Source organism: Nymphaea colorata, chromosome 9 (assembly GCF_008831285.2).
Source record: "Nymphaea colorata isolate Beijing-Zhang1983 chromosome 9, ASM883128v2, whole genome shotgun sequence".
In the NCBI taxonomy this organism is placed as follows: domain Eukaryota; kingdom Viridiplantae; phylum Streptophyta; class Magnoliopsida; order Nymphaeales; family Nymphaeaceae; genus Nymphaea; species Nymphaea colorata.
In genome coordinates, this window is record NC_045146.1 from 24,827,890 (window position 1) to 24,840,177 (window position 12,288).

Genomic DNA, 12,288 nt, shown 5'->3' on the forward strand with positions numbered 1-12,288 from the left:
AGACTGACTGGTTGGTTATGCCCTGCAAAGGAAAAGACTCTTGTTTTCTGTCACACGTAGAAAAAGTTAAAAGAAAAAGAAGGTTGTTGCAGGCAGGTTGATTTTTACAGGTCGGGTTCAGTGGCTGTTAAATGAACATGTAAAATTTTCATGAGCGTTCCACTGCCAGTTCAAATAATACTGCATGGTCGGTCTTGAGTAAGGTTACTTTCATGAATGCGTATATAAATGGCACACCCTTGGGCTACTTCAACTAGTGACTCCTCCATGAGTACTGCGCCCGAGTTGCCAAGGAAGCAGTTTATGATGGTCTCGATGTTTAAATTGACCGTGTACAGGGTTTCTCATGTAGAAAGCCGAAGTTTCCACCCAACTCCTCATCTTAAAAATACAAAATCTCCAACCGGTTTGTGTATTGGTAGACCTGTAGAAAGTTGAAACCTCCGAAACAAAACAAAAACTGATCGCCTGCCAACTCTTCCTGCTTCATTGCGCCAACCCAGTGGTTGCATGAAACGCACCAATTAACCCAACCAATGCACTAAATGGATTTCCATCCAACTAGGAAAGAGCCATGCCCAACGTGAGACCAGGCCGAGATAGAGTCCGGCGCAAAAGTAAACTGGCGAAGTATTTTGAACTCGGAAGGGAAGCTCGGGTCAGTCCCAACCACCCCTGAACAATGTTGCCAACTGGGGAGGTAAATTTTTGATAAAACAAGTGATCCAGGCTGAATCAATAAGAGGATAGTTGGTTGGACCAGATCGTAGATCCAAAGGGTCTGATTTTTAATAAGGGGCCGACCTTAAATCCATAATTCTAACCAACTTAAGATTTCAAAACCGATTGATTAAGATTCACATTGTGCCTCAAATTCAGATATCTCAAGCCAGAGTAAAGGGGCTATGACTCAACATCCATCGGCACAGGGTTTACCAGTTTTCATAATGTAATCCTTCCATCTTTCAAACTTTAGATCTCAGATACTTGTTAGGAAATTAGAAGGCGTTTGATTGCACAGGAACGCCACCTAACAGAACAGGCGGGAATCGCGGGATCTGTTAATTTGAAACCGACGCCCAACAGTTGGATGCATAACAGGCGCTCACGAGAGAAAGTTGCGTGTGCCGTGTACACGGTACACGGTAAAGGAGAAAATGATGTTTTGGTAATTTATTAAAAATGTTTTTATCTTTTTTTATTTTTATTTTCACAAAAAAAAAAGTTTTTTTCTTTTCAATTTGAACTAAGGTGTTCTAGTCATTAATCGTATCAGCCTACTAAAATTTGTGCATTAGTATGACTGGCATAATCACGGTCACGGACAGAACAGTGTTGTCCCGTGGCTAAACAACAAGACGTGCTTGTGCTGCGTCCCCCATGTTCTTTCCCTCTCCCTCTCCTCTTATCCAGCGCCCTCTTCTTCTCTCCTCTCCAGCGGTGCGCTTCTCTTATGCTCTCCTTGGCCAAGTATGGCGAACCTCTCTCTCTCTCTCTCTCTCTCTCTCTCTATATATATATATATATATATATATATATATATATATTCACAGACCTAGATGCCTACCGCTGTTGACACCGACGTAATGTTGTCGATCAATCTCTGACATTACTGCAACCTTCCTTCTCTGTGCTAGTTGAATTCCTCTCCAAGAGTCTTCAAAATCGTGGGAGCGCTGATGGTTGGCTAGCATTCAGGTATCTCCAATCTCAGAGTCTAAGGTTCTAATATCTTGGTTATCCTCAAATTGAAGATTGGAGTTAATCAAACACAACCTCATTTAAATTGGTTTCTATCAGCTATTGTAAAATTTTCCTTCAATTTGACCGCCATTGCGTAGAAAGCAACGATAATAACCATTTACGACATGACTCATGAGGCTACTTTCAAGAAGCCAAATCCAAAGATCCGAATGTAGGGAGTCTTTTCCCTGTTTTCGGTTGTCGCGTGCACATGCCGGTGTTGGTGAAAGTGTTGATGTGCATGGAGAAAAGTCTTTTCAGTAAATGGATTCGGGACAAAAAGAACTTAAGGAATTTTTTGTGAAATTAATTGTAAAAATAAATATGCAGCCGACCCACCCATGCAGATATGTATGTTATAGATAAATGAGAATATGATATATTTTTTTTTTTACTTCTCGTTGCAGGAGCGGCAGCACACTGCGACTTATTTGATCGCCTTGAGTTGGTGTCTGCCAATTTCGGCACGATACAATTTCTTTGCACTTCAGCCCCACGTTTTTTTTTTTTTTTCTTTTACATGACTTTTTCACTCATCTCTGTGTGCTCACTTCAGTTCTTCTTCGAATCTGTTTTTGATAGAACCAGCCATTTCGGAGTTGAAAGCCGCGAGAATCTGGGCTAAATCTCCACTCTCCTCTTCTCCAAAGAAATCGAAGCAGGGGAAGGCCTTCTCGTGGGTAGACGTCGTAGGAAGAGTCTTTCAGATTCATCATTTGTAAAGACGCTTGCATGGAGACAACGAAGAAGTTTGTTTTTACTGTCATTGCAGCACAAGGGCGACCAGACAATGCTTTCTCTTCGAAGTCGCTGAAAGGGCTGTGGCCAGACATGCCCCATCTGAAATTCACTTCCGTAGGAGAAGGTGACTCAGATTTCTGAGTCGGGCCGGTCAAGTTTTGCAGGAAGTGCGGTTCCACCAGCCAACGAAGAGAAAGCCACGGTCGACAGGTAATGGTGGCGGTGTCGATACGCTCAAGGACAACAGGTTTCAAGCTTCAGCGAGTATAGAGGAAATCGACCCCAATGCAATCAGAGATGAATGGCTTTCGGTCCTCCCGCTGCCTTCCCCAACACCCAAGGAGGCGGCTGAGCTTCCCCATCGCCTTCCGCCACCCAAAGCATCAGTACCGAGCTGAAACCCTCTATGCTCTAAACGCAGAGTCTCTCGTCTCCCTTTTTCTCCCTCCTTCGCTTATTTAAAAGGAGGAGGAACCTTCTTTTCCATTTCTCTTAGTTTGAGGACTCGGTTCTTATTTTGGCTCTGGTTATTTTGTTTTCTGTACCTCAACTAAGAAGTTCATGTTCAATCATCCATTAACGTTAACGGTATCTACCAATATGAGAGATGGAACAGAATCCTATAACATCAAGAGATTTTGAACTCCCTGTTGATTATACTAGTTGGAATTTTGAGGAAGATGGAGGTTGGCCTGTCGACTCTGTCTGATGGCATTGAAGCAGGGTGAGAGAGCCAACTGTTTGGGGGATTAACTTCGCTTATTTAAAATAGAGGGAGGAACCTTCTTTGCCATTTCACCCCTATCGTTTTTGCTTGAACTTCAACTTTTGGTATCCACTAGCCAACCATCTTCCTTGCTTGAACCTTTTGCTTCCCAAGAGCTTCATTTCTTGGGGAGATTTTGTATCCTTTTTCATGATTATAAGAGCATCCGTCCGGAAACCAGGAGAAGCCAATGGAGGCTCTGGAGTTTGGCCGGCACCAAGTCAAACAAGAACATTCGTGCCAAGTTGGCCATAAACGTAGAACATCCAAGGAGTGGAAGATTGAAAGATTATCCGGTAATCAGATTAATGATCCACTTCGACGCAAAGGAGAAACATCTCGGGGGTGATCAGAGCCGCCGTCCATTTAAATGCTTCTCATCCAGGAGAACTCCTAGCAGGAAAAGAAGAAATGAAACCTTTGCTCAGATCCTGCACATGATCATACCATGTTTCTCATCCCTCTTTTCTACATGCGAAGGTGCACAACATGTGGGATTTTATGCAAGAACGCAAGACTCCCTCAACTTTACACACGTGCAGTGATACATTTACAGGATGATCTACAATCCACTCATTTAAACCAGCATTGCTTCTGCGCGTTGGAGCATGGACTTAAATACACCTGAGACGACCTTCCTGGCGATAAGAACACAGGCTCAACACAAAAAATTGCCTCACATCACGTGCTTGACTTGAGTCCTCCCACCAGAAATATATTTTTCTAGATGCAACGTGCAGGCATTTCAAGCACATTCTCACCCGTCGTTTTGAAGCCCAAGATTCTGGAGCTTAGTCTTCAGGTCAGACAACTGGAAAGCTGGCTTTGTTTCGTCAATATTGCCTCCATTTGAAAGTAAAGGACTACGAGAAACTCTCTTCACCACGCAAACTGACATAGTAGTCGTGGTCTAGATGCTTCAGTGATTCTCCATCATCCCCACGTATGTACCATGATAGAGTTCCTACATTTATAGAACATGAGAACATAAGAAGAGGGTAAATGATAAAGAATATGGGAAGGCCCTCAAGGCCACTCCACAAGAATCACCAATTGATGTGCAAATATTTATGTAAAGATGGACTGAGAAGGATGTTATAGCAGTTTGAGCAATTAGAGAATAAACACATATATAATAGGGATAAAGGCAACTAGGTATGAGCATGATTCGACACAGATAAGTTTGCTGAAGACGTTAACATCCAAAATTCTCAACAACAGCAGAACGCTAGTTTCGGGCAGATGCTAGCAAATATGGTTCACAAATGATCCAGATGCAAGATGAAGTTGGCTCCAGAACACGCATAAACATGCTTGCAGTAATAAATTGCATCAACTGGTCATTATATACTATATCAAGTTTGAATTTCTCGAGATAATTCCCAGCACATCAGGTGAAATCTCTGAGGTCGTAAATTTCTCTTCAAATGACATCTATTCCAGCAGGAGATACACTGGAAAAAAATCATGCCCGTTTCTAACCTTGGATGCCTTCAATTGCTTACCGTTATTTTTTGTCATGGATCCCAAAAAGAAAATTATTACTCGTGCATCACCAGCTTGTCATGAATATGTGAAATAATTTTTGGTTCCAGCCAAATTAGAAGGCAAAAAGATTATCACCACTTTGCCGTTAAGAATCAAAATGAAGGTTCAAATGAACAAGACAAATAATCTCATCTTTGAGTATACCTGCCACAGGAGGTGTTTCCCTTTCCCTGGTTGAATGCAATATGATTGTCCCCGAAAGCACAGTGATGAACCCACACACTTCAGAGGCAATGCTGCTTGCATTTTGCCCAGACCAGTCCTACATCAAAACAAAGGACTCAGTATTTAATGCATCTAGGAGTCTCCAAGACAGCACACTTCATGGATCTTACCTTGAACATAATTGCACTAGCCAGAATTGTCAGGGTTGTAAACATGACATAATAAATGGGAGAAACAATTGCAGTGTTGAACGTGTCCAGTGCCTGAAGGTAAATAGCAAATCAACAAGTTTAAGGTGAGAAGAATCTAAGGAGGAAAGAGAAGACAGTGTTTCACTTTAGCCAGAGAAACTAACATCACAAGACTCAAGAGACACTTCCAAATGCAAAACAGAATTTCCATATACTTCGGAATTATGTAGTCTAGTTACAGATGAATTGACACATACTAGGGCAGAAAGCATCAGTATTAGTATTAGTCATGCATAAATGGAAATTATACTGTCTTTGTCGTTATAAGTTATGTGAAGCTCTACAGAAGATCAATCTTTGTTTACATGTGCCATGTACAAGGCTGAAATACATTCAGATCAGTCTTGAGTCTTGACCTCAACTAACCCTTTCTCGCAATTATTTCTGGTTCCTCGTATAGGTATGCACTGTGCCTCCACCAACAAATATATAGATCATCCTTGAAGGTCAAAATAACAACAATAACAGCAGCAGAAGCAACACCAACAATATCAAAAGAACCACAAATGCAGGGTCCAAAAGAGTCTTTTGGAGGTTCCTCTAAATGAGCACTACTTTCGGTAATCTTTCACTACTGAAAAGCATCCATGTGGGAACAATATAAATGTTATTTTGACTGTGGATTAGCCAAACCATGAACATCACCCTATCACTACCAAAGAGGCAGAAGCAAATACAAATATTAAATTCTCGTCTGCCAACAAGTTTCTCAGAAACAAAAGCAGCAGCACCCAGTGTGTTTTTCCATAAATATGCTGGAGACACTGACAGCACCGTATTAGGAAACAGATGCACATACAAAAAACAATCTTCTAAGTCACTGCTACAGGTTAACATATAAATGTAATAGGCACGACTACCTGCCATACATATACATACTTTATCAAACATGAAAATATCAGCATCAGACATTGAAACACATAGAATAGGTCCAGGTTTCCTAACAACTAAAGATGGAAATGCACCCTAACAAATACTGACGTAACGTGCCCAGAAAATATGTAGATAACAGTCCAACACGTCTCCTAGAATAAACTACACATGTAAGAAAGGTTTCAGCTGCATGCTGAACAGCGAAGCTAATATGAATAAATTGAAGCAACTGTACTTCAACTTTACCTGTAAATTTAAGTTATAAGGTCATCCTGAAATTTTTTTTAATGCCAAATGGCCCAAACCCCTAAAATGATATAAGTCCAAGGGCAACTAAGTTTCCCAATTGGCTGGTAATCTAGCAACACATGCATGCAAGGAAGCCATAAAAAGGCAAAAGATCAGACAACAACTGATATATTGACAGTCTAAAAAGGTCTAGCATGGAACAAACCTTGTTTAAGTAATTCAACTGAGTGATGACACAGAGGAATGCAACTGTAACAAAAAACCATGTCTGTGGGTAAGACACCTGACTCACACCCTCTAGTGTCAGTTTGATTGCAATCCCAATAGCCTTAATGCTCATAACCTGCAATGCAGTTGACGATAAAAATACCTAATAAGCAAATGTACAAGAACAGAAACAGGCAATGTCGAAAATTAAGTAAATCTGGACAGCAAAAAAACAGTTGAATCATGCAGGATTAGTTAAATAATCATACTACTTACTGTAAGTGAACCCACTAAAGAACAGATGCCTAAGTAGATCAATATATTTGTTTGTCCATAGCGAGGTTCAAAGTGCAGCATCAATGCCAGGGAAACAGTCACAGCAGTTGCAGCATAGAAAATAAAGGCTGGACAAGCAGAAACAGAATTAAAAAGATAAGCAACCCACCAGAAAAATGGAAGTCATAGAACAGTACGTCTTCCTTTGATTATCGCAATGGCAAAGGAAGTAACTATCGAAGTTTTGGCAAAGAAGTACCTGGCTGGGTCGCCAATCTCCATATTTCTTCCACTGAAGCAGGGGTTTGCTCCTGAGGTGCATGAATTACAATGACGGTGGAGCCTACTATGCATGATACACAGCCAATGACTCCCATCTTCTGCAGTCTTTCTTTCAGAAGAAAATGGGCCAACACAGCACTGCAGATAATAATCATTTGTGAGATAGAATCATACAGGCAAAGCAAAACTTTCAAAGACTCACCTGACAATTATACTCAGTGCACCAAGAGGAGTAACAAGAACTGCCGGTGCAAAAACATAGGCAACAAAATTTGCGACCTCCCCAATGATCACTGCTTATCAAGAAAACACTAATTAACACATAAAAGGTATCCAACAGTTTCTTCATAATATCAATTCCAGAACCCACTTTTTACCACAGAAATAGAAAGGAAAATGACACAGAACTTGCAGCAAGTACAAGAATCAGAAGAAGCGGTCAGAGAATGCAGACTTACTGGTAATCATTCCAGCCCACCATAGCGGCTCCAACAAATACGTATATCCTCCAATTCCTATATAGAAGATATTTTAAGGTCACGAGTGAAAAAAAGAAAAATTACTCGCTTGAATACTTCAATACAACAGAAATCGAACCAGACTCAAAATTCCTACAGCACGTCTCACTAGCAGCAACGTGAAAATTAGAAGATCACATCAGCCACGATGAGGTATACATGTTGCACGTTATCTATAGAACATCAATCTGTTGATGGAGAAAGATAACAAAATCACAAGAAACAAGAGTGTCTAACTTTTGCCGGAGAGATTCATGCATCTGGCTTTGTAACCGTAAAAGGAGATACAATCAATAATCCCCCTCCTCAAATTCCCTTTACGCACGGCGATCTCCAAACAATTACCAGAACAAAATCCAACAAGGAAAACGCGTACACTGTACACAATGTCTAAATCAAACACAAAGTCTGATCGCAACAGCATCTTCAAAGCGCGATCTTTCCATGGAAAATCAAAAGCATTCAGAAATCATCCTCATATTAAAACAAAACTAAAGATTATCGTGTCTAGGAAGAATTCTTCTTTCTCTATTTTTATCGGGTCGCCGATGTGTAGATCTCATCGAAGCAAAGCAAAAGGACAATGTCGGAAGCTTTCATCATCTTCCTTTTAGCCATCACAAGGAAGATCGATGGAAGAGGAACCGATGGTTCGTTCTCGTTATCAGAGAACCGTCTAGAAGCATCCAAGGTGAATAACAACAGCAACGACAAGAGAAAAAATGGGTGATTGCCTGTGGGGATGACCTCATCAAACGAAAAAACCAACCGGAGAAGGAATTTTTTTGTCCCTCCTTTTGATTATTATGAGAAAACTCCAAATTTTAAAATTCATTTTCCTACACAGAGAAACATCCAAGACAGCAACAACAACAGGAAGCAGGAGGAGAGCTCATTATTGCCTGCAGGGGTGCCGGATGATCCGGCGCGCTTGAGGCCCATCTTCTTGAGAATGAAGCTGGCGCCGATGAAGGCGCTAGAAAGGAGGGCGAGGAGGAGACCCCTGGCGTTGTCGGACGACATCATCATCATCCTCTCCATGCCTCTGCCGCTCCTCGGCGCCATCTTCTATATTCTACCGCACCAAATCCCTTCCCTTCCCTTCCTTCCTTCCCGTCCTTTCTCCTACCCTCGCTCTGGTGCGTCCCCTATTTGGCGGGGGAAGGAATTCCCTTGATTCCCGCCCAATGAATTCGAACGACGCTCGCTGGAGATACCGCCAAAAAAAAAAGTACAATGGCGAAGTGTGTGCTAGAGAGGGAGAAGAGTCTAGGGAGAAAGGGGATTCAATGCTCGAAAATAATGTCGATCAATCGATGGTTGGTCGAAAACGTTGAAAAGGTAAAACCCCTGGTGTGGTGAGCCACCTTTGTCCGCTTGCCGCAGCGAAAGAAGGAAAGGAGAGAGAGAGAGAACAAGAGCGAGAGAGCGCGGACGCTTCGTCTCTTTTCTACTCTCTCTCCCCGATACGCTGTACATCTCCAGCTGGGAGATTTAACCGTTTTACGTTAAAATGCATTTTCAGGAAATGACTATTTTGAGTCTCACTTTTGCCTGATATTCTATAAAGGACTCGGCTTTTCTTGAAAGGACGCTTTCGAACTACTTTCTTAAATTAGTTCCACGATAGTACTAGAAAAAGCGTTATATTCGCAGAAAAGGTTTTGATCAGTGTAACCTATAAATTTAGCAAAAAAGTTTGCATTTCGAATCAAATTAATTTTTAATTTTTAATTTTTCCTATGAAATGAATGAATGGGAATTGTTAGACGAGCAGTCGCTATTACTTCTTATTTAAGTTTTATCCGGAACCGAGATTCGAAGATTTTATTATTGCTTCCTAGAAAGTTCTAAGTTCCATCCATCTTATCTTCGGAGCCCATTTCCTTGTTGACTTTATTTTCCATCTCAATCATGGTAACGGCCGGTAATCTTTTCGTAGAAGTTTTCTCGAAGACTAAAAAAAATGAAGATAAGTTTCAAAATTGATTGTCCAATCGCCTTTTCAAAGTATGCAGAATTCAAGATTTCACGTTCAAGGCAAGTGAAACAAAATTTATGAGGATTTATTCAATAGTTTACTAGATTTTCATATATAAAGACATCGGATTAATTTTCCTAGCGGCTAGCAAGGCTGAATTTAGTCAATGCCTTGAAATTGAATTTTTTCAATGGTTTGACTCATTCCTGCTTGTATTAAAAGAGGATGTCACTTAAAATCTTTAATTGGATTTTAATAGAATTGGAGACTCGTTATTTCGAGTTCAAAAGATCAGCAAATCGATCTTTTGAAGTTGATTTACTACCCAAAATTCACCAAAAAAAAAAAAAGGTGGGGATTGCATATGGTCTCTATATTAAATTAGAACTTGATTCATTAGGCACAATAATGAACAGCACTATCGTTTTCAAGGGAAAGGAATTCGCCATTTTTGAATTTCACTCACAGTGGTCGAATGGGGCCTAATTTCCTGGGAACATCCCCATTGAACCTAGGCTGATGGCCTGTTTGAGTCGATAACTTGCTCAGCTTTAAGGCGAAACTGGTAAATGAAAAAAGGCTATGCAGCGTTTCTAAAATTCTGACAAAATGTGAACCTCTAACGGAAATTTGTTCTTTAATGGGGGAAGGACAATGGAACGTGGGGAGGAACTTGACAGGCATACAGGTGCTCGTTATATTGACGTGCGGGTCCCACAACACTGGTGGCACCGCGGCTGAAAGTGTGGCACTTTCTGTCATTAATTGAAGAAAGTGAGGGCATTTTATCCAAAGTGAGGGCATTTTATCCGCGCCGCATCGATTTGATACGATCTTATTTTCTGTCGACTTTTTTACCATGGATCTTTTTACCATTTTTTGGCACCCATTCAGGCTGTGTCTGGTAAGTCCGGAAAAATATTTATAGAAAAATATTTTCAAAATCTATTGGAATAAAATTTTAAATCGCCTCTAAAAAACAAACCATTAACACCCAAAAACAACTCAAAACTAACCATAAAAAAAAATATTTGGCCATGGATTTTTTTTTACCTGTCTCTTTCTCTTTCTCTGGATCTCTTTTGCCATGGGTTTTTTTAGATATGGAAAAAACTTCTGAAATATTGTGCAGGAATTTTTTCTTTCCACCGATTCAGGATATGTTTTTGCCATGGATTTTTTTATCGTGGAAACAATTTCTGGAATAAGATATAAGATTGTGCTTGGTAAGTCCAGCTCTACAAAATATTTGAAGTGTTTGATAAACATGAAAAGATTTATTGGGTGAAATTTTAAATCACCTCTAAAAAACAAACCATCAACACCTAGAAACAGCTCAAAACTAAAAAAAAAAAAAAAAAACAAACAAACACACTCTCTCGCTAAATACCAAACTGCCCATTGGTTAGCAGAACAATGTTCGTGATCAAGGGATTACGATCACAGGGTTCTGTTTTTGGCCTTTTAGGACAGATAAAGAAAGAACCACTTGGCAAGGACCAGGACCAGAAAAGGGGAAAAAGTTCACAACGAAATCTGGTTGCCATAATCTTCCTTCGATTTCCCTTGTACATGAATCAATCTTCTTAACCGACATCACCAGGATCAGGATCAGGATCAGCCTCTACATGAGACGCACCAATGCCCTCAACAAGAAAGAAAGCAACAGAGGAATCAAGATCAAGATGCAGCGTGCACGATCCCAAAGGCGAAGAGCCCCTTAGGGTTGGCCGCTACTTCAGCACGATCGATAGCCTGCCCCAAGCAACTGGGCGAATCCATGGCTGGCGCCGGCATGTTGTCCTGTTTTGCGGTCTTGATCTTCCTGTAAACTTTTCTCGCATTCTTGACTCACGAACTCCTTCCCTTTCAATACATGACACTTTGACGACAAGGAAAAGAAGGGTTGAGGGACGCCGGAGATGGTGCGCTGAGGCGACGAACGACGCCGGACACGGGCTGAGGCGATGACAGACGCTGGCTGCTGCAAACGGTCGACCGAACAGGAAAGGGCCCAGAAGAAGACACCGAGCAGAACATTTTTCTGCCGGAAAAAAAAAAAATCTGGGATGGATCTTTTTCCCAAAGCCGGTTTGGACTCGTGGAAAATTTCATCCTCGTTTGATTTTTTGCACCAAAAAAAATCACAAAAACACAGAAAAAAAAAGATTATTTCCCGTGCCCATCAAACGTTCTTTAAGAAATGATCAATGAGGTAAGGAATGTCACCATATTGCTCTAAAATTAAGAAGGATCTGTTGATTCAAGCAGGTAAAAGCTGATTTTAAACAATACGGAATCAACATGTTATGTAACAACAGCACAGATCTAACCCATTCCATGGGATGTTTGTTTTAATTTGGTTTTTTTTCTAACAACAGCACTTATTGAAGCGTTTCTAGATATTTGAAAACTTGGACCATGGAATTAATTAACCTAAAGAAAATACGGAAACTTTTTTTTTAAAAAATTTAAGAGTAAACGATATGCATCCAATGAAAAATTAAAACTTCGCGTTCCCAAATTTCTTTTGTGGGTGTATGTTTCTCAAGTATTATAAAAATTAAACAATCAGAGATATCAAGCTAATCCTTATCACATCATATATTGTAAAGGGAACGATCACGGTTTTGCACATTTGAATTGAGATTTGAATCCGTATTATTTACTCGTGGCAAAAAACATCTT

At 40.6% G+C, this 12,288-nt stretch overlaps 1 protein-coding gene and 1 long non-coding RNA gene across 2 annotated transcripts; one reads left to right on the top strand and one right to left on the bottom strand.

The window, feature by feature from the left end:
• Positions 1 to 1,422: 1,422 nt before the first annotated feature.
• LOC126410386 (uncharacterized) lies at positions 1,423 to 3,523 on the top strand. The gene is made up of 3 exons (XR_007574291.1): positions 1,423 to 1,470; positions 1,638 to 1,698; positions 2,151 to 3,523. It is a non-coding gene; the product is annotated as an uncharacterized LOC126410386 (long non-coding RNA).
• Positions 3,524 to 3,648: 125 nt separating this feature from the next.
• Positions 3,649 to 9,077, bottom strand: LOC116260862 (probable magnesium transporter NIPA6). The gene is made up of 9 exons (XM_031639383.2): positions 8,522 to 9,077; positions 7,560 to 7,616; positions 7,304 to 7,394; positions 7,079 to 7,239; positions 6,820 to 6,947; positions 6,542 to 6,679; positions 5,134 to 5,226; positions 4,943 to 5,060; positions 3,649 to 4,214 (listed from the first exon to the last, which is right to left on the bottom strand). Exons 1-9 carry the CDS (start codon positions 8,682 to 8,684, stop codon positions 4,114 to 4,116), a joined length of 1,050 nt encoding a protein of 349 aa, XP_031495243.1. The 5' UTR covers positions 8,685 to 9,077; the 3' UTR covers positions 3,649 to 4,113.
• Positions 9,078 to 12,288: the final 3,211 nt, after the last annotated feature.

Excerpts from the sequence above, each read along its gene's own strand:
- LOC116260862 (XM_031639383.2), bottom strand. The coding sequence starts at position 8,684 with ATGGCGCCGAGGAGCGGCAGAGGCATGGAGAGGATGATGATGATGTCG. Across the intron at positions 6,680-6,819 it reads CTTTAGTGGGTTCACTTACA|GTTATGAGCATTAAGGCTAT; the intron begins GTAAGTAGTATG and ends ACTGCATTGCAG. Across the intron at positions 5,227-6,541 it reads AGTTGAATTACTTAAACAAG|GCACTGGACACGTTCAACAC; the intron begins GTTTGTTCCATG and ends ATTTACCTTCAG.